We start from the raw sequence: 26,212 nt of genomic DNA on the forward strand, positions 1-26,212 counted from the left end.
ATTCAATTCTGCTAGTGAATTCTCTATTGGAATTGCTTTGCATATTCAACCATATGTAACATCTTGCTCATATGAGTGCTATAATGACTTAAGTACTTCACTAATCAAAATGAACCTAAACCCATCCGTAGGGATGCCCGACGACAAGTCTTGAGTTGAAAAAAAACTCCCTGCCCATCATGTGCGCCTGCTCTCTCGCCCTCGACGAACTCCTCACGCCCACCTTGCTTGTCCTCGCCCATCGCCTGTGGCCATCCGTGGCCCTGCCTTTGGTCGCCCCCCTTCCCCCACCCCCCCCCCCCCCCCCGCCTGTGCCCGTGAACGTCGCCCCTCGACTTACTCCCATGCCTGCCCCACTATCCTCTCCCGTCGCCTGCGGCCCATCCGTGGCCCCGCCAGTGTCTACCCCTTCGCCTGCACCCCCCACACACGCCCCCCCCCCCCCCCCCCCCCCCCCCAAGGCTGTTGCCCCCGACTACAGCCCGCCTGTGCTCCACATACAGCCCTCGGCCCCCGCCCCATTGCCCCCACTTGTGGCACTTTCTCCATCGCTTGCAGCCCACACCCCCCCCCCCCCCCCTCCTCTGCATGTGGCACTGTCTCTATCGCCTGTGCCCCACCGTTTTGAAAACAACATAATTCCCCTCGCCTCCCCCTCCTTGCCATCAACTCTCCCCTCCACCTCCAGTTGCTCCATCCCCCCTACAGCAACTCCCCCCCCCCCCCCCCCCCCCCCAGTAGCACAGCAGCGTGATAGGTAGGTTCCCAACAGGGATGTGCAATGGACCCTCTGGTCAAACGCCGGCACATTCTACGAGTGCCCCCCCAGTCAAACACCTTGTGCATCATCCTCTCTAAGGAACAACTCTTGGCCGTCCGTGCCACAGAGCTAGAGTTGAAAGAAACAACGATCTTTGGTCAGATCGTTGGGCACTTCCCATCGAGGGCCCAGCTGCAGGATTGGCTCCACTCCACGCTGCACATTGGTACAGCATAGATAGTGGAGGCAGTCCTCATGGGCCGAGCGATCTTCATGGTTCGACTCACCTCTGCAGATGCAGCTTGTGAGTTAGTGGAGAGCTCGCCCTATGCCTCCCGAAGGGGGTCATCTACATGCTTTCCTGGTATAGCGGCTTCACAGTGGAGACATTTGCACTCCACAATAGATTTCTTAGACACCCAGACACCTTACTTTTCCCCGGAATTGCGGTAGAGTACCACTAGTTAGTGGAGGACTTTGCATGGCTCTTCGGCACAGTTCTCCTTGCCTCCTTCGCGGATGCAGTGATAGCCGTAGGAGTCCCAAAGGTACGAGTGGCCGAGAAAGACACAAAGAGTATACCAAAGTTCCTGGAGATTGAGGCAAGAGGTCACTCCTTTAGGCAGCACGTCATTGTGAACGGGCAACCAGGGCAATGCCTGCGCTGCCACGACTTCGAGCATCAAGCAACAGATTGTACATGTTTCAGAGCCAAGGTAGCTCCGCCAACAGGTCCGCAGGTGGACACTGACGGCTTCACACGGGTCCAGATACGACAGAGAGAGAGACAACAGGGGGGCCGCAGCCACCTCCTCAGATGCAGCCTCGACAACAAGGGGCAAGGGAGCAAGCGACGCCCCCTCGGCAAAGCACTCCACAGCCCCCCTCCCTGCCAGCCCCACCCGCCAAGACCGCAATCCCCCACAGCCACCGCCCGCGCCACAGACTACCTCACATGAGATCTCACAGCCCCCACACCCACCCCCCACCCCCCACCTCCCAAACTCCCCCCCACTGACCCTGAGCCACAATCCCCCCCCCCCCCCTTCTAGCGCCACCAACCCCCCCCACACCTACGTACCTCCGACCATCCCACCATTCCTCAATCCACGTACCTCCGACCATCCCACCATTCCTCAATCCTCTTCCCCCCCACCACCTCCCCTGCCGAGCACCCCCCTTGATCCCCACCCGGTTCAGGTGATCCCTCCCAGACCCACCGCCCCTTCCCACAGGAGGTGATGAGCCACACACACCTACATCCTCCTCGCACCAGCAGTCTTCCCCCTACCACACAGCCACCAACTAATTTGTCCCTGCCACTCGTCACACCTTCCCAAGATAGGCACAACTGTTGCCACAGGAGTTCTTCCGCAGTGGCCACTGGTCCTACCTGAGAGTTGCGGAGCGCGGAGAGTTCCCACTACCTCTAGAGGTGGGGATCTTTGTGGTTTGCAAGTCAAGGAGGGGCAACGTCCATCTACTAGCACCACCGAATGGACCAAACTACGCTTTTTTCCTCCAGTTCTCCCACTCAAGGGATTGGACAACGACAAAGATACAGGAGTTGAAGACTTAGGTGGCGGACCACAAATGGGAGAAGAAGGACTAGCACTATTTGCACAGCAATGGCCTGGTTGCATGATGGGCATTAATTGGTGGGCTAGTGCCAAGGTCCCACACTTGAGCATTATCTTTCGAGCCCCTCCACAGTGGAGTGCTCCAAGGGATGTGATCGAGTGGCCCCTGGCACAGGCGGCCCGTTTCTACCAGTGTACAGTCACAACTCTCAGAATGGCTGATAGATGCATTGATACTACCACCTGGAGCATCTATCACCCCTATGGTCCGACTGAGGGTCACCATGGGGGACTGGAGTTTCCCATCCAAAACTACAGCAAAGAGTACCTGAATGCCCCATAGTTTTTCCTCCTCATCAATAGCCTCCACACCGAACAGATGCATATTCGGTCAGTCGCAGGTTTCCCCATGAGCTTACACCTTGCATCTTGGAATGTGTATAGTCTCCACTGTTGTGGGGGCACGTGGTTCCAGGAAGTTGATCATTCCTCAGGAGCTTCAACATGCCCTTGCGGGGCGAATTGACATCCTACTGCTACAAGAGGACAAGCTCACTCCCACCCAGGCCCAGCGGGTAGGGAAGGTACTCACGGGCAGCTCGCACACTTACTGGGAGCATGCCATAGATGCCCACGGCAAGAGTGAAGGCGTATGCACCTCTATTGGCCCGAGTCTCACCGCTTGTGCACAAGACCACGGGATGATAGTGGCAGGGAGGGTTCTATGATCAGACTGGATATTGAGGACTCGTGTCTTGAGGTCCTCAATGTCTATGCCCCTATGGAGGTTAGGGCATGCAATAGGTTCTGGGTGGAGATCGCGGATGGACTCCCAAAGGTGGACTCCTAGATTGTTGGAGGAAACTTCAACAACCTCGAGGCTTTGGAGGACCAACAAGGCAGAAGCAAAACTTACCAGGGCATGGCCGGAGAGAAGCAGGAGGCATGGGAGGTCTTTCTACTGGCATTAGGAGCACGCGATGCCTAGAAAGACCCTGCCTTCCACAGGCGAGAGAGGTCACTGGACTTCTCTTGGGGATACAGGTGGCTAGGTGGAGTCCTGCTAGAGTGGTTGGATAGGTTTTATGTGGGAGAGTGGGGAGGCTCCCGTGGAGGACAGATTGGACAGTTGGCGGGCACCACATTGTCCGATCATTGCCCGGTCCTCCTGACACTAAATCCCCCAGCATCTGCCCTAGACACACGATCGTGTCGGATCCCTGCCTCGATCTATAGGAGGGAGGAGGTGACAAGACAGATAGAGCTGATTTGGACTAGGGAGTGGGGCAGGAGGGACCGGATCTCAGAGGAGGTTGCTGAGGTCCTTGCCGAGTCGAGCAGAATTTGCCAAGAGGCAGCCATACAAGCCAGGCAACAGAGCTAGGAGGAGGAGAGAGCACTTCGGCGAGACCTTGCAGCCACACAAAAATTATTACAGGAGGTACTAAGGGGATCCCACCCTCCACACACAAGAGGTGCATCCGCGAGCAGCCATTACTTTTCGGGCACCGAAGGGAGACACGATGTGCAGGGAGTTTTTCCACGTGCACCTGCCTCATACCTCAAGAGAGCACATACGTAGCCTCAGAGATCCATATGGGAGGACTCGTTCTAGCCCAGACGAGGTGATGGAGATTGCCATCGACTACTACAGACACCTTTTCCAGCAGAAGACAGCCTCACCTAGAGGACAACGATGTAGGCAGCACGTCCGGGACCACATCTCGTCCCTCGTCACAGAGGAGATGGGACGCTCCCTCCTAGCCCCCTTCACAGAGAAGGAAATAGAGGAGGCTTTCCATACACAGGACGTGCAGAAATGCATGGGAAAGGATGGCCTCTCTAAGGTCTTTTTGGCTACCTACTGGGAAGTGGTGAAGGACCCCCTACTGATGGCCTTCCAGGAGATTTTCACTTTAGGACAGATGCCAGGGAGCCTTTTGGCAGGCCTTATCAGGCTTCTCTCCAAAGGAAGAGACTAGTTAGAGCTTTCCGAGTGGAGAAGACCGATCACCTTATTGTCAGTGGCCTATAAGACACTAGCAAAGATGATTGGTAGGCAACTACGCCTCATGCTTCCAGATATCATCCATGACACACAGATAGGCTTTGTCCAGGATAGGAGCATCCTCGACAATGTATTCACCTTCTTTGAGGCAACAGAGTGGGCAGAAACTAAGTTCTATTCTGCAGCGGGAGTGAAAATCAACTGGCAACCCGAACTCCAGCACGGAGTGGGGCATCCACTTAGGATTTAGATGGGTGAGCACAAGGTAGACCAATCGGTATCTAGGGTTCCAGGTGGGACATCACTCCAGCCTAGCAGTTTCTTCTAGTCCTTGATACTATCCAAAGGAAGCTGACTTACTGGAGCACGGCTTGCCTCCCTCTAGCCGACCGAGCCCTAGTGGTTAACCAGGTCCTCCTAGCGACAGTTTGGTAAATCGCCTCGTGTTGGTGCTTCTTCTCATCTTGCGTAGGGCAGCTTCGCCGGCTAGTGCGGAACTTCCTTTGGTCCGGGTCAGACGGCTCCGAGGATTCCAGAGCCAAGGTGGTGTGGGCGACCATCATATGGCATCGGTCAGAGGAAGGGCTTGGGATCATATACCCAGAGTATCAGAGTATGGCCCTCTTAGGCAAGCTAGTTGTCCGCGGCCTCACACCGGGAGGATAGACCAATGTAAGTGAAGTTCGTAGCTTTTTGGGTTTAACAGGATGGTATCAGGTCTTTATCAAGAATTATGCCTTAATTGCTACACCCCTCACCGACCTACTCAAGAAGCAGGTTGCCATTAAATGGACCCAAGTTGAACAGTCTAGCTTTGACAGGCTCAAGCTAAGTTTAGTCACAGCCCCGATCCTCAAACTACCTAATCTTAGCAAAGAATTAGAAGTGGTGACCGATGCGAGCTCTCTTGCTTTGGGATGCGTACTCATGCAAGAAGGACATCCAGTAGCATATTCCTCCAGAAAATTGAAGACTCGTGAGAGAAATTATGCTACTCATGACTTGGAATTACTTGCAATTATCCACGCTCTTAAGTTATGGAGACATTATCTACTCGGGAAGAAATTCTCATTGGCAACCGACCATAAAAGTCTTAAATGAATCTTCACTCAACCAAATCTAAATACGAGGCAACGTCAGTGGATGGAAGTCTTGCAAGAGTATGATTTTGAGATCGAGTATAGACCAGGCAAAGAGAATGTAATTACAGATGCTTTAAGCCACAAATTGTTTCTCAATGCACTTATCTCGGAAGAATCTCTTAGAGCTCAAACACTAACTACAATGATATCAATGCCTAGCAATCCTATCATCGAGCTAGCCAAGGAGAAGGCGGATAATGATCCCAAATATCAACAAATGCTGAAGGAAATTCAATAAAGAACAAGATTCTAAGCTTAAGACAAAGTATCTTAACTTCTCCGTTGACGAAGGGCTTGCCTATTTTAGGATAAGATTATGTATTCCTTCAAGTCAAGATCTTAAGAAGAAGATACTATGGGAAGCTCATGATTTCCCATTTTCAAGACATCCTGGCTATGCCAAAACTCTCAATGCAGTTAGAAAAAGCTATCATTGGGAAAAGCTCAAAAGTGACGTACTTAAATACGTAATCGAATGCTCGAGTTGCCAACGAATAAAAGCCGAACAAATTAAGTTGTCAGGAAAGCTACAACCACTTGATATTCCTCAGATGAAATGGGAATTCATTAGTATGGATTTTCTCAGATATTGCCAAGTTATTTGTTAAAGAAATCTTTAGACTTCATGGACTACCAAAGAGAATTATCAGTGATCATGATTCTCTATTCACTTTACATTTTTGGAAGGGATTATTTGAAGCTCTCGGTACATAGCTTTGTTTTAGTACAGCTTATCACCCTCAAACTGATGGACAGACAGAGCATGTAAATCAAGTCATTGAAGACATACGTAGGGCATATTGTTGCAAAGAACCTAGACAGTGGATACAATATCTACCTTTGATGGAAATTGCTTACAATGCGTCCTATCATCAGAGCATCCAAATGACCCCATTTCAAGCTCCATATGGGCAAGAATGCCTAACCCCGCTAAACTTCTCCGACTCTACCTTAAAGGTTGAAGATTCTAAAAAGATGCTTGAAGAAACGGACGAACAAGTCAAAACCATCAAGCAAGACATACAAGCTACCAAGGATCAGCAAAAAGCCTATGCTGACCGAGGGAGAAAAGAGCGAATCTTCCAAGAAGGGGACAAGGTTTTTATCTGTGTACGCCCAAAGAGGAGTTCCTTATCCTTGGGAAAATTCAAGAAGCTAAGCCCAAGATACTGTGGACCTTACAAAATCATGAAGACTCTTGGACCAAATGCTTATAAGCTGCAACTTCCTAAAACCCTAAAAGTTCATGATGTATTCCATGTCAATCTCTTGAAGCCCTATGTATCTAATCTTGATCATATTCTTGATGATCAGCAAGTCCTAATGCCAAGCCAAGGTTTACTTGAACTTCAACCCGATAGAATCTTGGATGTAAAAGAAAGAATCCTTAGGAATAGGATCCTTAGAGAATATCTCATCCAGTGGAAGGATTATCCTGAAGAGGATGCCACTTGGGTCGATGAGGTAATCCTTATGAAAGAATACCCCCAATTTCTCTCGAGATGAGGACATCTCGATTTCTCTAAGGAGGAAAGTATGTAATGACCCCATTACTTAGTTTATTTTAAGGTGTGTGTACGTGGTGTTGTATGTCCACACATTAATTTTTTTATTTTTTTATTTTTAATTACAAAATCTCTATAGGATTTACAGGAAGCACGATTGGTTGACTAGAATAGTTTGAAATCTCTAGTATCATGTTTAGATGACTTAATTTTCACTTTAGATGGATTCAAATATATACTATGACTTATTTTGAAGGGAATAAGTCGTCCAAGACAAAAGATGGATAAAAATAACGTGATTTATAAAATCATCATTTTCACCTAATTTTGATGGATTTTCGAAATTCTGTCCGCGTTGGCTTTTCGACCAGCTGTGTTCCGATCGTTTTAAGTACCCGAACATCTATATTTTGGGTTCATACGATGAAGTTATGATCCAAAAAAGTTGCACGACAGAAAAAGAAAACGAAATCTTGTCATCGTTGATGTCATCAAAAACACCAAAAAGCAAGTGTCCTCTCTTTACCCCCCCCCCCCCCCTCTTGCAAAAACTATAAATTGAGGGCTTGGGGACGACCACAAAGAGCAACAAGAGCAATCTTGACGAGGGCGAGACGCTAATCGAGAAGGAGGAGCAACACGAGCAATCTTGATGAGAACGAGACGCTGATCGAGAAGAAGGAGACTCTGTCCGAGATATGCTCAAGGTCTCTCATCCTCTTCTACTCTGATCCGAGAAGAGAAGACACTGAAGAAATCTATTCTATTCTATTATACCTCTACTCTCATCTCTATTCTATCATGGCCCCAAAGAAAAATAATTCAAAAGCGGAAATCCCAAATAACCCTACTAACGTAGAAGCAACAGTTAGAGTTGCAAGCACGGGAGTCACAAACGGAGTCACGGGCGTGGATAACGCCCCTTTACCAACCACGATACCACAAGTTTTTTAAAATAGTTCTATTCAAGTTCAATAGAAATAAGACAAGTCTCTTGAGAAATGCTAACTTAAGGTCAAGAAACTTGGTTACAAGATTTGGGAAGTTAGAGACTCAAATTCTAGATACCTCTAATCCCCATACCAAGAGGGGATGTTTTTACAGCCGCGGAAGCATGGACTGGCTCTGATGGCGAGAGGTCTCCCAGCAGGGGTCGTATTAAGTAGGAGGTGGAAGGGTGCCAGGGGGGCTCTGGCTAGTAAATTCTTTTTCGCACCTAGGAACTACTTGGTCCCCTGTATGGCCCGAGTTCTACTTGGGATACCTATCAACGCTAGCTACAGGTGGATTTGATCTTAGTGACGTGCAGATGCGCCGGATGAGGCAGTACGTGACGTGCAAATACGCCGGATGAGGCAGCACGTGAAATTGTGATTTTTCTCCTGTATGGGCAAGAGAACACACATTATGAAATATAATCAATGAATTGTTTTATTCTAATTATATATCCATGAGTAAATTACGTAAACGAACAAGTGTGCATATAAAGATATTAATTAATAAAGTTATTTTTATATGTTTCACATAATGTGGTAGGTAATTAGATAACTAAGAACTTCCATAGAAGGAAGCGGGTGGATGGATTCCCGATGAATCCAGTCCTTTGGCAGGGTGGTCTCGGTTAGCCGAGAGGTTTCCCCAAAAACAAACACTAGGAAGAAACTCTAGGAAGGGCCGATTCGTTGACTTACTTAGGGTTTGGTCTAAGAACCCGAACTGTAAATTATCTTAGGAGAAAGGTATGGCGGTCGTGCCAGAGCACTACAAGGGATTTTACAAATCCTTAGCTTGCTACTAGAAAAAAACGTTATACCCCATGAATCAAGGGTAATGGCAGTTGCTCCTTCCGGACAAGAAGCCTCTCAAGGACACCTCCAGATGTGAGTTAGTTGTTGATAGGTGACTGTTAGGTCAATTAGGAACCTTCAGGTCGGTCCTTCGTGGGTAACGGTAGGATGCTTCCCTTGCGGGGTAGACCAAGGGTTAACTAGCTAGACAAAATCTGATCATTCTGGTAAGAGTACAGATGGCGACGGCTGGAAGATAAACTCTAGGCGACTACTAAAACGTTACTCGTCACGTAATGAAAGGCGGGTACATCACAGGGGTTCCTGGAGTACATTGCTAGGATTGGCAGACATGTACTAATGCAGGAGGATATGGATTGGGTGCCGTCACGTAGCAGGCACTAGGCGGAGCACAAAATCACGGAGCCTTTTTTACGGACCTTCTTGCGCTGCCTATGGGACAGTTAGAGGCCGAGGAGGGTATCATGTTTCTTATGGCTAGTGGCACATGGAGGCTTGGCGGTGGGAAGTTGGCCTACCCAGATGCAAAAGGAGGGAGGTTGTATGCGCTGCACACAGCAGCCTCTAGAGACCCCAAAGCACTGCCTTTGGTCGTGTGAGGCGGCGCAGCTCGTGTGGAGAGGAGCATGCCGCATCCTTCGCCATATAGCACCCAACCTTGGATGTATCTCATGGGGGGCTTTGCCGTCACCTTCTGTATACGAGGCCGAGATGCAAGACACGATATTCATTATCGAGGTAGGGTCGTGCGCAGTGGTCAGTTTGGAGGCTCTACCCATCCGCCAGGTACTGGAGCCCACAGCAGACCACTCTGAGGTATGGAAGATCAAAGGGAGTCTTAATTGTTGGCATATCTGGAAGGTGCGGTGTTAGGAGGCTTTCGGTGGAGAGAGACTTTCAGTACAGGTGACCTTAGCAGAGCTCTAGACCTCCATCATCCACTCCCTCCGCAACCGATGGGATCAGGTGCAGGGCGAGTCCAGGGCGAGTCAGGAACTCCGCTGTAATTTCATGCGCACTTGGGGCGGCCACGACCTGCTTTTCATGATGCAAGCAGGCAGCCCCAGATGGAGATACACCCACCCCTCCATGGCTTCTTGCCCCCATTCCCCCCAGACCACCTTGAGAGGCTTGTATACATGATGTATCTGTGACTTTGCATCAGCTCCAGCTAGCCTATTGAGCATGAGCAATCAGTTGTAATCAGTTTTTTTTTAGTAATGTAATCAGCCACATTTTACTTGCAAAAAAAAAAAAAGGATGCCTGACAAAGAAAGACTTGTAAAGCATTGTACCTATTACGTCATCTTTACACAGGCATGATAAACTCCTCAAACCAAGTGCCTTAACAGGGGCAGTTTTGTTCTCAATGCAAGCCTGCCAAATTGAAGATGAAATTTAATGAATCATAAAACGAGAATAAAAAACTTTTCTCAAAGACGGAAAGCAACACCTAAAATAGAGGTACACCTGAATGGAAAGAACTAACTCAACACCAGAATCAGAGTCTTTTTGACAAACATCCAGCAGGGAAGCTGCTCTACTCAATAATGTCTGATCATCTGCCAGTGGGCTTGTAAAGTGAGAGGACTCTAAAGCAACCTGCCAAAAGCAATCCCCAGAGGCATGATAACCAACAGATCATAATAACAAACAGAAAATAGGAAAAGAATCCAACACATCAACAATTAAGATGACCATATTCCAAACAGCTGACTACATATGAAAACAGTTTGTGCATTTATTTATTACAAAATGATAGCCATTTCTGGAATATTTGTAAGAGAGAAAACAGTATACAACCATTATGTTTGACAAATCAAGGCATTTATGCATACATACACCCTTTCCCTTTGAAACGTCTGCCTCTAATGTGTCTTAACCACTGACTGATGTACTCGATCATGTACGTCATAAATATGCTCCAAGACAAGGTACAGTAAGGAAATCTCATCTTTTTGGGCCGTACAGCATCCTTTTGGCTTTGCGGCTGAAAGATAGCTAGAGGTTGGTGCCTCTTTGTAAATAAAGTAGCTATGAGATTAGTATCATCCAATGTCCTCCATTAGGATGTCCAAGAATGTGATGCACAAGGAGTTGCAACACCTAAAACTCCTCAACCATCTCCCCATCCTTTTTTAGTTTGAGGGATTGTCTATAACCACCTACATCGTATTCTCCAACCCCATGTCTAGAATGACTTGCTGAATGTGAAACCAACCTTCCTTCTCAGACAGGGTAGTAAAACCCGATCAAGCACTTAATTACAGCAATTAATTAAAGAGCATAAACTGAAATGCACACTTTACCTTAACAATCTTTGACATTGGACACCCTATTGGCCCCAAAACTGACGCCCCTTGTGGTATTTCTTTAACTTAAGTTGCTAATGGATTGAGTACAAATTGAGATTCCATAATCTCCTTTGATGATCCAAAAGCCCCTAGCTATACAAACACTCAACAAGCAATTCGGCCAATTGCCCCTTGATTTTCACCCAGGACTTGGACAAATGGAACCCCCAACTGTCCAAATGCTGCCCCAATTCACAATGGATGAGCTGACATCTGAAATCCCTAAAAATTCCTTGAATTTCAGGTGCTAATTTCAATGTATGATACCCTTGACTAATGGCATGGGTCCCAAGGTGGCTGCCAAACCGGTTTACAGCAGAATTCTTACTGCTGTCCACCAAATTCGGCTGAGATCTGATCCAAATGGCTGAGAAATAATGAGATCTTCAGAGAATAGACTGGGAAAGTGAGCGAATGCTAAGATGAGAGAGAAATCTGAGATTATTTGTGGGAAAATGCCCCAATCTGGTTGTTGCCCTGTCCAAATTGTTGAGAATGCAATCTCCTGCTGTCTAGACTACCCAGAATGGTTGTCACCAGATGCTGTCATCAGCCCTTGATGGGTCTTCTCCTACCGTTGCTTGCCTCTAGAAATCCCTGGATGGCTGTCGCCTACAGCAAAATGCAGAAAACTACACAAGGAAATGAACCAATAGTCTCCTCTCTCTCTTCCCCATAGCCTGCATACACTGAATGGCTCTCCACCGGCCCCAAACAACCTTCTCTCGCACTGCATGGGTAATTTTGCCAAGTGGCAACCTTCTAATCCCATTTTCCAACAATTTCCTGTCACTACATTAATTTCCAGAATTAATTCATTCTGAAAATTAATTTCAGCCCTCTGACCCTGACCAAAATTAAATGTGCCCATCCATAATTAACTTGGCTAGGCCATTTTTGCAACCTTGAGTGGTCCCTAACCTCAATTGACCCTTAGACTAGCATTAATTAATGCTAGTCTCTAATGTCACCAGTAATACTTAACGACCAAATAAACTGCCCTCGGATCAAAACTGACACCAATTGACAACCAAAGCTTAGCTAACATAACTTGTCACAACTTTTGTCTTTGACATCTATTAACTCCTCGAAGTCCTTGCCTGCCATGTGCATCACATGTGCCTTACAACCTTGCACATTCAATTATTAAATTAATCAAATGTTACTAGCAAGATTGAAGCATTTCACAAATTTCATGTCCCCATGACAAAATGTGCTAGGAAATAAAAGCTATTCACATAGAAACTATATCCCAAGGATAAGATGATACTAGGATGTTGATGATACGAACACTTCTAGAGTCACTCCAACCACCAAAAAGAATAGTGCAACCATATTGGTTCCATCCTCCTTTGATTGGCACCAAGCTCATCTCTATTCTTTCCTTCTCTTCCTTCACCATTGTTGTTCTCATTTTGGTCTACCTGAGCCTTGTCCATCCAATTTTGTGACCCATAGCTACAAATTGCTACTATCATGCTCTTCCACCGCTCACTCCATAAGACATTGAAAGAGTTATTACATTGAGAATTCACTCTATCTCAATTTTTGCCTTGTGTTACCTCTCCTTGATCCAAAATAGACAATACAACTGTGAATCTAACAAGCGTCGCCTCAAGGGTGTCAAGATAACAAGTATGCTCTGATACCATGTCAAGATAGCAAGTATACTCTAATACCATGTCAAGATATGCGACGATGCAGAGAGACAGTAGGGTTTGCGGGGGAAACACAAAGTGTGTATGGCAATCACTGAGAGAGAAGAGGAACTCAAAAACACAAGAGAACATGGTGACGATCCTACGAGAAGAAAAGCAGATACAATGGAGCCGAAGGTCAAAAGATGACTGCACTATCCTATTTGACTCAAGCGGCAACATCTATGGGGAATCTCTATAGTGAAGGGATCGAAACGCAACCCTCCAAACAGTGGGCTATCAAATTAATCACTGGAAGGTGAAGGACAGCTATCAAGGAAGCAAACTGTAGTCCTCTAATGCCATCAAAGATGAAGAACATAATCACCAACTGTCGAGGGAGTAAAGCACAGTCCACAAATGCCAAGAAGTGGGCCAAGCTACAAAATGTAACAATAGAACACTGCAGTAGAACACGACAATGGAACGTCCGAGTAGAACACCGTAGTAGAACACCGCAATAGAACGCAACAATAGAATGCCACAATAAAACGTGGCAATAGAGATGAACGACAATAGCCAAGAACTATAATGTCCTTTGATAGGGGTATGAGCAACAGTGGCAAGGAGAGAGAAGGGTGTCGGAGGTGCAACAAAAATGAAGGGGAAAATCAGTAGATGATGCCAAATCTGCAACCTATCTTTGCCTTCTCCGCAAAATAGGGACTTTAGCTCTCTGAGCTCTTACGCTCTGATACCATATCAAGATAACAAGTATCCTCTGATATCATGTCAAGATAATAAGCTAATACAATGGAGCTGAAGCTCAAAAGCTGACTACATTGTCCTATCTGAATCAAGGGATAGCACCTATGGGGAATCTGCACAATGAAGGAAGCGAAACCCAATCCTCTCGGCAATGGGCTATAGAAGCAATCACTAGAAGGTGAAAGACGACTATCGAGGGAGCGAAGCGTAGTCCTTTGATGCCATCAAGGATGAAAAAGATGATCACCAATTGTTGAGGGAGCAAAGCGCACTCCTCTAATGTCACAAAGAGGACTAGGCTACAAAATGCAGCAATGGAACACCATAGTAGAACACAACAATAGAACACCATAGAAGAATGTGGCAATAGAACGCTGCAATAAAATGTGGCAGTAGAACACCGCAATAGAACGCACCAATAGAACACAACAATAGAATACCGCAGTAGAACACCAAGTGGGGATGGATGCAAGGTGGAAGGTGGCCACAAACTGCAATGTCCTCCAATAGGGGTGTGAGCAGCAATGGCAAGGAGAGAGAAGGATGTCGGAATGACAAAAGGAGAGTGGTGAATGAATGAGAAGAGAGGGTGAAAGTATGACTGAAGAGGTAAGAGTGAATGAAGAGGCAACCTATTTATAGGCTTCAATTTGTCTAGGGTGGCGCACCACTATGTGGGCGCCTACTAATAAAATGACCAGAATGAGGAGACACCCTTTTTGGGGCTGTTAGTGCGAAACCCTAAATGAAGTGTGGAAACCAAAGAAGTGATTTCTCAACAAAGGGTTGCTAACTCTTTGCTGTAAGGGCATCCTCTGTACTTCAACGCCATCCAATTGCCCTCTTCCTGCTAGAAGTCTTGAGTGGGCAAAGGGTCAAGTCAAATATCATCAGTAGGTGCTTGTGTTGGTAGGCCAGTAGGATTTGGGAACTCCTTGGGTTTCTCTTGAACAATAGTATGTGCTATATCCTGTGGTATGTTTGAACAACCTCCAATGCCTTTGCCATCTTTCCTTCACAAATGCCAAATAACCATGACAGAGCTAGGGTGCTTTTAGGGGCGATACTGCCATTGCCAATATCTTGTACCAGACCCAGTTGATGTATTATAAAATATAATGGTCTGGGCTACCCCATATGGGTTCCTGGGCTTTGGCATGGCTGAAAGTCTGAAAAGCAGCAAGTTAGATGGCTGTAAATAATAGATACTGTGCGTGGGGGTATGGATGTGTGTGTGAGAAGCTTGGATTTACAGAAGATTCAGTATATGTGCGCCAGAGAGAGAGGTGTGGCTGTACTGCTGTACAGCAGATTTACTTCAGATTGTTGTGTGTGTGTGTGTGTGTGCGTGTGTGTGTGTGTGTGTGTGTGTGTGAGAGAGACTCATTGCAAATATACAGCAGACTGACTTCAGATCATACTTTTTCTGTGTGTGTGTGTGTGTGTGTGTGTGTGTGAGAGAGAGACTCATTGCAAATATACAGCAGACTGACTTCAGATCATACTTTTTCTGTGTGTAGTGTGTGCACACATGCACACCCGCACATGTAAAGAAGATTGACACCCAGCTCAGGAATAAGGAGAACCTTGTCTACCATAGAAAGTTCTGGCCCTGCTCAATGTCAAACTGAGCTGTACCAACACCTCAAATCTTGGCCAAGGAGTTGTTACCACATCAGGCATTGTCACCTGCAACCCTCTATGAAATGAAGATGTCTCAAATGGATGCCATATAAAGTGTGGCTCCAGTATCCATGCTCCACAGTGAAGGAAGGGCATACATAATAATGAAAATGATACAAAGGATCCCCTGGCTCCCATGTCTCAAGGACAGGTAAGCTGATGAAGCTGTCAGAGACAATGGAAACAGCTCCAAGAGTGTCACACTGGAGACAGATCCCAAACACAATAGTAGCAGTCCACCAATGATGAAGAGGCTGAGATGACAACGAGCCTCCAAGATACCAAAGTGCAAGCTCCAGGGACAGCAAACAGCAACATGTGAGGCAGAGAAGGCAGCAGGAGGGCATATGCAGCAATACACTAATTTTGCCAACCTCAACCAGCAGCAGTAGTTTTGAAACAGCAACGTTCTGTGAGCGGTGTCAGCTCTGGGAGCAGCAGGCTCCACCCATGATGATGGGGATGATGGAAATGATAGCAGCAGGAACTCACTGAGGGGCTGGTTAAAAAAATATGGGTGTGGGGATGATGGTGATGACTAGCACGGAATAGTCTAGGCAATGATGGTGATGAAAAGGTGGCACTGGGTATTGGCAGCAATCAGCCTATGACTACCTTTTTATGGGTCTTTTGAAGCCGTTTGTCCTTCCACATTTAAAATACCCTTTATTTTGAAAAGTTTCATTTTGGGGCTGTTTTTGGAGTTAATTTAGGCCAGAAAATTAGGATAAAATAAGATTTACTTCAGATCTTAGTTTTATTTGCTCAAAGCATGATAGTATGTGCAGACCCTCTGCCATAAAATTGGTCATTAGCTGGGAAAAGGCACTATTTAAGAGTCCTACAGTGAATGATGTTGTTACTCCTCAAGGCGCAATTACCAGTTTCCCTTCAGCTCAAAGAATGTGTGCCATGGGCAACCATTATAAATGTCCATGGAATTTTATTTGGAGAGCCATTCCAGTATACTCCTGTGTTAAATTATGAAAATAGATTGCAGGACAATAATTTTTTCTGCAATGAAACAGACTATTCACTTTTTGGCATGACAATCTAAAGAGTAGAGTGTAATCTTGTGGCCTAAGCTTTGGATAATCACTCATCCTCCCTTTGGCATTGAACAGATTCTCTACAAAACTGTTAGAAGACTTAGAAAATTAGGCCAATAAGTTGTCACTTCAGGAGAGTATTTTCTTATGCAAATGCACACTTGGTGTTATTCCATTGTGTTCTATGCTTGCCATGAGTGTTATTGCTCCTGCCACTTGTCATAGATGTGGTGCTTTGAATGAGAACACTCTTCACATTTTCTAGAGTTGTCCTGGTGTGCAAGAGCTCATTCGTCATGTGACCTCTTCTCCTAGACTCCATTTTCTTCCTCTTAGCTTTGGTAAGTTGTTCAAGCTTTTTGGATCTTTCTCAATCAGATTAAAGACAAATGCTACTTCCTTTGTTGTATGCTCCTAGACATATTGGACCCTCTGCAATCTTCCACATACTCAAGGATTGGAAACCTTAGTATGGCATTTCTTGTCTCTATTTTTAGGCTTTTTTGACTGCACTCACTAAGCATGGGCAGCCAGTTTTGTACATTGATTAGTACAAAATCTATCCACCAAACATAAAAAGAAGCATTCATAAAGGCAACAATGTTCACTGGTATTTTTTTGCTAAAAAACAAGCCTGGTCGAGAATGTTCACAGTTATTTGTGCCAATATGAAACATGAGCAGGTTTATAAGAAGATAATATTGGAACTATGTATGAAACTCTACCCCTTTTGGATAAGTTAAAATCACAAAACCTTTATTTGCCAAAATCAAAGGGAAGATACCTGAAGGTAAGCAAATGTTTTTGAAGATACTATCCATGTCTTGCACAGCAATCGAATGGCTGTTGATTCAAGAACTCTGCACAGAACATTACAAACAATTAGAACTCTGCATATCTATCAAGTATTACATCAAATATAAAAAATAAACAGCTCCACTGGTGCAATACACATTCATCCATGCATACCCTCAAGCTTCGCAAACTCACAAAATGTCATAATAGAAAGTTCTCCATCCCCTTACTCTTCACTAATCAAACGTGACTGTAAAATGTTTCCATGCATGCTGACTCTTCCCTATCCAAAGCTCTTGCAATGCTGCATCTCATGATGACATTAATTGAGGTTTCCTAGAAGCTCCAAAGTTTTAAAGTATGAGCTTCTCTAGACATTGGATCGAGCATGTTATTCAACAGCTCATAGCCAAGTCCTCATCCATGGTGTGAAATTAAAAAAGTTCATTAGCTAACACATAACAAAAAAAAAGGTCCAAGAGGGTGGCTCTTTGTATCTGAATAGGGAAGGAAAACTGATCAGATACCATATCCCTTTGTAGAAATTATAAATAGTGAGTTTCTAGGTGACACAGTGATTTTCCAGAAAATCTCAGGAAATTCATGGTTGCCAATGGTGGTGTTTGCGATTTTGTGAAGCATTCGGGTATAAAATCAATTGCAGCAAGTTTTGTGAGCTTTGAGTCAACTCTTCACCTGCCTTGGAGTTCCAATGGATTGTCAAAGGCATCACAAGAGTTACATTCTTTTGCAAGTGAGGATAGATATTAGAGCCAAGCAATAGATGATTCCTTTCTTTTGATCACCAAAATGAAGCTTCTGTCCTCGATCATAGCACAATGATCAGGGCAAACCAGGTAACTTTGGCTGACCAGTGGTACAAGACCTCATGTTGGTCTCTTTCCTAATATTGTGTTTTTCATGTTGATACCCCATTTGATATTTCTTCTGAATGCAGGGATGGCAGGCTGGCAAGAGCCGACATAGCTTCATAACTCATCAACCAGCCTGGAAATATAGGTGTAGGCATTGTGGAACAAACAAGTCAGAGCAATTTATCCAACAGGATTCAAGTAGGGTGGTTGCATTTCATTGCACAAGTGTTGGTATTCTTAGATGTTGATGGGCCAAGTGGATTTTTCTTCAAATAACAGATGATTGGTGTATGTATCTCCCTGCTCATAATTTTCCTCTATTGAGACTTCTAACATGTTGCTTTGAATGGTCAATTCCACATGGACCATTATGTTTTTGGGAAGAAAAACAAGATCAGATATGGGATTCTGTCCTATTTTGAATAAATAACTTGTCACTTTCTAATGTCGCTAGGGGCCCAAATCCCTCTTCGTTGAGTCACCAAGGAAGAAGCTAGAGAGAGAGATACCATTGGAATGACCGGTCCCAAATAATTCGTCACAATTCCTTCTAGCCAGGAGAAAGCAGATTGGCCATCATCAAACGACTGATTGGAAACAGCTTGATGAGTGCCCAAACCTGGGTTCCACGAAATCGAGGGATCCATCTTTGTGTTTGTCAGCTTCTTCGGACCAAAAAGAAGCAATGAAGCAGGGACAGAACTCCTGAGATCTCTCTTCCAGTAACTACAAAATCTGGAATGGCCTTATCATGCATGGTGCCCATGTGTGATAAGTATATTTTTCAGTGGACATGAAAAAGTAGATGCATTTCCATGAGCTGAAGCACACAAAGGACCCATATATTACAATCTACAAGCTGCAATTTTTGGCAGCACCAACTTTCCCACCTTTTGTGGAAGTTGAATCTATGATCTTTGCCAAGGAAGCATTCCTTGATAATGTGCTTTTGTAGCACATGCACCTTTGGATGATCTTGCACCATATGATGCCCTTGCGTGCACATTAAACCCTCAAATTTGAAGTAGCTAAACCATGCATGCCACAACTCAAGATTTGAGGTAGTAGACATATCCACTATCAACACCGCAACTCAATATTTGAGGTAGTAGCGATTGCCACTCATAGGGGTATGTGGTGTCATTCAACTGTGTGTGTGTGTGTGTGTGTGTGTGAGAGAGAGAGAGAGAGGGGGGACGATTGTATTACAGGGGGGGTGGGGAGAAGGATGATCGTGATGGCGGCCTCGTACCATGCGCTCAGACCTGTCAACGCTGGCTAGGTTTGACTGTGTTATGGACAAGAAGGGGGCAACGTGGCAGATGGCTTAGAAGAAGACTATGAGCCAGAAGAAAACAGTCGGGATGGATGAGCACGAGTCATTCCTTTCACCTCCCAGCCTTGCCTAGTATATTGCTGGCCAGACCATCGTGATCCAATTGCCAGCCGTCAAACCTTGGTGAGTCCTACTATTCCTGGACTCTCTTTATTTCTAGGCACCCCTTAACCCCGTTCGGGCGCCCAAGAACCCGGACGGTCATCCTCGTGCGTGTTCCCCTTGATTTACCTTAATGTCACATTAAATGTCACTTTAATGTCACATTCAATGTTTGTGACCTTAATGTCACATTAAATATCACATTAAGGTCACATTTCCTTCCCCTTTAGAATCGGATTCGTCCTCGAAAACGATACTTGGAAGGTCTAACTGTAAATTGGGAAACCTTTTCTTTAAAGTACTTACTCGCTCCCATGTTGAGCTTTCTTCGGAACAATCTTTCCACTTAACTAAACATTCTTGATAAATAGTATTCCTTGTTCGTCTATTACGAACATTTAATATTCTTTCTGGTTCATGTGGATTAGATTGGTCATTTAATAGCTCGTCAATGTCATCATTTAAGATTAAATTATCCAAATCACCCAGCTTTTTCCTTAATTTACTTACATGAAAAACTGGATGTATTTTACTACCAGCAGGTAGTTGGAGCTTGTAAGCCAATTCTCCCACCTTTTTAAGTATTATGAAAGGACCACAATACCTCGGTGAAAGCTTTGGACATTGTCCCTTTTTCATAGTTTTAGTTTGTTCAAGCACCTTAAGATAGACCAATTCTCCTTCTTCAAAGGAGATGTCTCTTCGGTGAGGATCTGCATATGCTCTAGCTCGATTTTGAGCTTTTTTAATATTTTCTTGAGCAAATTTTAACATACTATTCATATCCTCCAAAAAGTCTTTAGCTGCCTGAACCTTTTCCTTACGCAGTCCTACTGCAAAAGGAGCTCTGGGCTGAAACCCATACATTAACATAAATGGACTATATCCAGTGGAAAAGTGCTTGGCACTGTTATATGCAAACTCTGCTATCGGTAAATACTCTTCCCAATTAGTTTGCATTTTACTTACATATGCCCTAAGCATATCTTCAAGGATTTGGTTAACCCTTTCAGTTTGCCCATCTGTTTGCGGATGATCCGCCGTACTCATGCTAAGTTCAGTATCCAATTTCCTAAATACCGCACGCCAAAATTCTATATCCAGTGGAAAAGTGCTTGGCACTGTTATATGCAAACTCTGCTATCGGTAAATACTCTTTCCAATTAGTTTGCCTTTTACTTACATATGCCCTAAGCATACCTTCAAGGATTTGGTTAACCCTTTCAGTTTGCCCATCTGTTTGCGGATGATCCGCCGTACTCATGCTAAGTTTAGTATCCAATTTCCTAAATACCGCATGCCAAAATTGGCTATCAAATTTTCTATCCCGATCAGAAACTATATTTGCCGGAAGGCCATACAACCGGTATATGTTCTCTACGAACAATCTAGCCAATTCTAGTGTTTTAACATCAGTTGAAGTTGGAATAAACCTAGCCATTTTGGTTAACCTATCCACAATCACCCATACAGAGTCGTGCCCCCTCTGTGTTCTAGGTAAAGCAACAACAAAGTCCATGGAGATACTCTCCCATTTTCCCGAAGGAATCTCTAGTGGATGGAGAAGTCCTCCCATTTTCAATCTTTCAACTTTATTAACCTGGCATTTATTACATTTGACCACATAGTCAAGGACGTCCTTATTCATTCCAGGCCAATAGAACTGCCTTTTTATAAGACTATAAGTCTTATTAACTCCTGGATGTCCCGCGCTAGGGGTATCATGACACTCAAAGAGTATCTGGCGTCTTATTTCTATATCTTTTGGGACACATACCCTACCTTTGTAGAGTAAATAACCATTATCAATGGTAAAATTCTTCCACTTGAATCCAGTTTGAGCAACCCCTGATGCTCCATTTCCTTGTTGAACATCATCAAATATTCCTTCCTCAGTAGAAGCACTTTCATTTGGATCCCCATTTTGTATTGCTTCCCATATGTTGGAATATGCCGGATCAACCTGGCATTTCCCTTTTAAAGATTCAAGCAAGTTGGAAGTGAACTTAGTAAAACTCAATTTGTTAATGATGGGCATTCTGCTGAGTGCATCAGCTACTATATTATACTTTCCTAAACTAGCCTCCAATGCTTGGAGATGTGGTGGAGTATTTTTAAGTTTATGTAAATCTTCCCATTTTTGGAGGAAATTAAAGATTGTATCTTTATTTCTATCTTTTTCCTCCCCGTGAAACTGAGGGGGTTTCATATCCTTTAGAAATGGATTATCCCTCAATTTATGGTGGGGTTCCTTAGGATCTCCCATAGTCACATCTAAATCTTTCGATGAAGATGGGACATCCGAGGTTTCTATCTTATTTTTATCTCTTTCTAACAATAAAGTTAATTGAGATTTTATTTCAGTGAAGTGTTTGGGTTAAAAATTCCATTTGAACCCCCTGAGCCTGTACACGAGCAGTAAGATCATCAAATTGTTCTCGTGTAGCAAAAAATTATTCCCACTGTTCTTCTTGCATCTCTGGTTCATGGGGATCTACCATAGGGTGGTCCCCAGAACTAGAACCTTCCGTTACTCTCTCTTTCCCTTTTTCTGCCATTAATACACTGGAATTGGAAAGCAAAGATAAGAAATTTGCATACAAAGTAAAGTACTTCCCTGATTTTAATGGCAGGCAGTTGTTGCTGGTTTGTAAATAAACCCGAAGAGTAAGGAACAAATTTTATCGCCCGAACAAAGTCGGTCACGTAAGAAATGGAGCTTCTTTGTAGAAACGACTAGTATTCAACCCCCTTCTTAATAATCACGCAGGCCATCAATGCTTCTTTCCTGAACTTGTTCTCTGCTGAGCTTGTACTTGTGATGCAAGTGTAGTCGAGGCTGGTGAGAAAAATTCCAAAACGTGCAGTCGAAGGCTCAAGCCAGGATTCGACGGCGCACTGTCCAGCATACGGCGTTCGATGTGAAAGATAGCTTCCCCTCCATAAATTACGTGACGTAGATAATCGTCACGTCAAATTTTATGTGACGTGTCACCAAGCACTTTAGACCAGCGGCTTCACAGGTCGACGAGGCAAGACCTGTCGATTGAAACGAATAGCGGGGCGACTGAAACCCGTCGACTAAAACGAACCGCGAGACCCGTCGACTTTGCCTTTTCGTTGAAGAACTTCACAGATCCACACGACTAGACCCGTCGGCTCTGATACCAATGGCAAATGACTCAGAAGAAAAATATGAGCCAGAAGAAAACAGTCGGGATGGATGAGCACGAGTCATTCCTTTCACCTCCCAGCCTTGCCTAGTATATTGCTGGCCAGACCATCGTGATCCAATTGCCAGCCGTCAAACCTTGGTGAGTCCTACTATTCTTGGACTCTCTTTATTTCTAGGCACCCCTTAACCCCGTTCGGGTGCCCAAGAGCCCGGATGGTCATCCTCGTGCGTGTTCCCCTTGATTTACCTTAATGTCATATTAAATGTCACTTTAATGTCACATTCAATGTTTGTGACCTTAATGTCACATTAAATATCACATTAATGTCACACAACGCATCTCACAGGCGCCGCTGCTATTAACTGTGCTGCAGTTCAGGCGACAGGGCGACTGCAACAAATAGAGTCACAGCAGGGCAGGGAGATATGCACAGCATAAACACAACAGGGTAGAATGACTCTGCAGGGCAGCACAACACACACAAGGCAGTCGAGTATTCCTGCATTAGTGCTGACCTGCAGTCCAGGTTTGGCAGCAAGACCCACATACACACACAGAGGCTTCTGTACAGCAAGCAGACGTGGCCTCTAGGCCTGTAAAAATCCAGACGTCCAGCCCTGCAAACACACAATCCAGTTAAGCTTTGGGATGTGTGACCTGCTGTCATGTGTATGCAGCCCCAGCAACATGGTCAAGCCACGAGCAGTTCTGCAGTCCCAGGACAGACCAAGACCACCAAAACCCCTAAGAGAGGAACACAACTCTGCAATCAGTAATGAGGCCTCTGCAACCCCTGCACAGTCAGGCAGTAGTGCAGGTCTACAGTACACACAGGAGGGAATCTTCACAGGGAGTCACGTACAAAGAGACTCCAGCAGACTGGTACGTAATCAGGCTGTGACCTCCAGCAGACTGCACAGCCCAAGGAGTTCAGCCTCAAATCAGAGACGTCATCTTTTTGACACAGCAGACAGACAGACGGGTGAGACTGAGCATGCAGGAAACAAATCGTGTCTGAGCTCAATACGGCCATCATAGACCAGGTGGCCGATGCTTTGGGGCTAGATTCAGAAGGTGAAAAGGAAATGGTCCCATGTACTGAGGAGATGGCTGAGGAAATGGCTCCATGCACTGACGCCCCGCCTGCAGTGAAAAGCACTAAAAATGAGATCGATGCTTCTATGATGGTCGCTCAAAGTCCTGCCCCTTCGGAATCTCAGCCACGTTCGTATGCGCAGGCAGCCAATCATTCTGACAATCCCCCCGAATTGGATTGGGATCATCTTTTAGAATTTGCTAACTCATTACTGGGGGAATATGTTCCGCACAATCACAATAACCTTTCAAATTGTGAGGAACAAGACATTGCATTGTGGATGTGCATGTCAACACACAAAAAGTGATTTGATCTTTCTCTTGTTTTTATGAATGTGGAGTCATACTTTTTTTCACGGGCAAGATCCCAGTCATACTCTAGATCTGTAGGTGGTTGAATTCCATTCTAAGGTGTGCCTATATTGAAGAGGTTTTTGTGGGACCCAGGGCGTTCAAGGAGGTTGTGCTTACAACCGCCATGAGCCAAGATGATCTTTTGGGCAAGCTGCCCCTCTTCTTTGATAGACAGTCCGTGCATATGGTACCATGGAGACCCATTGCTGATTTTCAATGTTTGTTTAAACATGAATGGCCAGTGTGGGTTGAAGTAGAAAGCTGCCCTGCAGTTTATTGGCCTCTACTAAGGGATGCAATGGCAGCTATTGGTACTGTGTTGGTCCCTCGCAGTATGAGGGTAGGTCGTTTATGCATGTTGTGGGACACCTCAAGGAAAAGGCCTAATTAGCTGCGCCTTAATTGCACTAGTATGCATCCACTGTGCTTTAGCCTTAAGTGAGGCACCTTTGCTGGTCACTACTTCACTTGTGGCAAACTTGGTTGTTTCATGGCCAAGTGTTCGAACAAAAAGGATGCTTCTATTTCTCATAATGTGGATTCTGATTTGATGGTTGAGGCACCGCTCGCAAGGAAACAGACACTACAAAAAGATGTGGTTCATGACAAGCAGCCTATGCTTTCTTTAGATCCAGATTATTTAGGATGGGTTGATGTTCAACATAAAAAGGGCAAGAAGGTTGAAATTCAGCAATTGATGGGTCCATCTTCAAGCACCAAGGATTCCATTTGTACGTATGTGCATAGAAAGGATAAATCTTCGAAGACGCCATGAAACCAACCTTCCTCCTTAGAGAGGGTGGTAATGACCTGACTAATCAACAATTACAGCAAGCACAAAATTCACATAAACTGAAAACGCACACTTTACCACTTTAATCATGGACAATGCACAACTTGTTAGCACCAACCAGTGCCCCTTGCAGTATTTCTTTAACTTTTATTGCAAATGGATGGAGTACAACTGAGATTCTCTCATCTCCTCCGCTATTCCAAGTGCCTCTTACTATCAAAACTGACCAACAAGCCTTCAAACCAATTTGCCCCTTGGTTGGGATTGGCCTTCACCCTGCAACTTGAAAGAAAAAGTAAGCCCTAAATCTGATATGGATTAGCTGGCCTCTTGAATCTCCCTAAAATTATTTAATTTTAGCTGTTGGATTTCAAGTTCTAAGCCCTCAATTCTAAGCATGCATCCCAAGGTGGCTGTCAAACCCTAATATCTGCCTTAAATTAGGGTTTACAGCAGATTATTTTCAATATCTCCACCTCTGATGACTCAAATAGCTAGATTTTACAAAGATAACTTGAGAGATGGCTGAAGGATGAGAGAGAATGCTGTAGAAAGAGAAATTTCAGAGTTTCATCACAAGAAAGGCTAAAAACTACTGCTACCCTACTCAAACAACCATGAAAGCTATCACCTACAACTTAGGACCACCAGAAAGGCTGTTCCCCCTTATGTATGTTGTCACCTCTACCAAAAGGGCCTTGGGCTACTGTCACCTACTCCTAGAGGGCTCCAAACAACTATCACCTACTATAGAATTGGCCCTTGATGGTTACAAATCACATCAGCAACATCTCCTTGCTCTCTAATAGCCCTCTTTTCTCTCAAAATGGTTGAAATAGACTTCCACAGCCCCAAAAAAAACTTCCCCACTTGCATGGGCAAGTTTTTCCAAGTGACAGCCTCCTAATCCCATTTTTCAACATTATTCAATTTATTAAATTAATTTTCAAAATATTAATTTTATTCTAATACTCAAAAAATTAATTCCACAAACCAATAATTAGATTGGCTAGGCCAATTTGCCTTTCAAGTATCCCTAAGCAGTTATTAGTCCTTAGACAAACATTAATTAACTAATTAATGCCTAGTCTCTAATGTCAACACTAAGATTAGTGGCCAATAATTTGGTCAAGGCCAAAATCTGACACCGGGTACCACCTAGTACCTCTCAAACATAGCTTATTACAACTTTTGCCTTTGGCACCAATCAATATTTCAAGTTCTTGGGTCCCACACTATAAAATAATCAACTTGCACCTCACATGTGCAAGTCACATTTGTTCATTTGATTAACAACACTTTATCAAATGCTAAGCAAAGTACCAAAATTCACGTCCTCATGACACGTCTCATGCACCTTGCAATAAGAACAATGTCTGTTAGGAATCTTGA

General features: G+C 44.8%; 1 protein-coding gene across 3 annotated transcripts in view; it reads right to left on the minus strand.

The window, feature by feature from the left end:
• Positions 1-26,212, minus strand: part of RST1 (ARM repeat superfamily protein) — a 198,476-nt gene that overhangs the window by 44,893 nt on the left and 127,371 nt on the right. For all 3 annotated transcript variants that reach the window (XM_087696145.1, XM_087696142.1, XM_087696144.1), the window contains exons 9-11: positions 17,079-17,154; positions 10,274-10,405; positions 10,099-10,180 (exon numbers count right to left, since the gene is read on the minus strand). In XM_087696145.1, coding sequence (XP_087552271.1) covers positions 10,099-10,180; positions 10,274-10,405; positions 17,079-17,154 — 290 coding nt within the window. The remainder of the gene's footprint in view (positions 1-10,098; positions 10,181-10,273; positions 10,406-17,078; positions 17,155-26,212) is intronic.

The sequence above is a fragment of the Lygodium microphyllum genome, chromosome 16 (genome assembly GCF_053477565.2).
Source record: "Lygodium microphyllum isolate KBCC chromosome 16, Lygodium_microphyllum_v1.1.10, whole genome shotgun sequence".
Classification (NCBI taxonomy): Eukaryota; Viridiplantae; Streptophyta; class Polypodiopsida; order Schizaeales; family Lygodiaceae; genus Lygodium; species Lygodium microphyllum.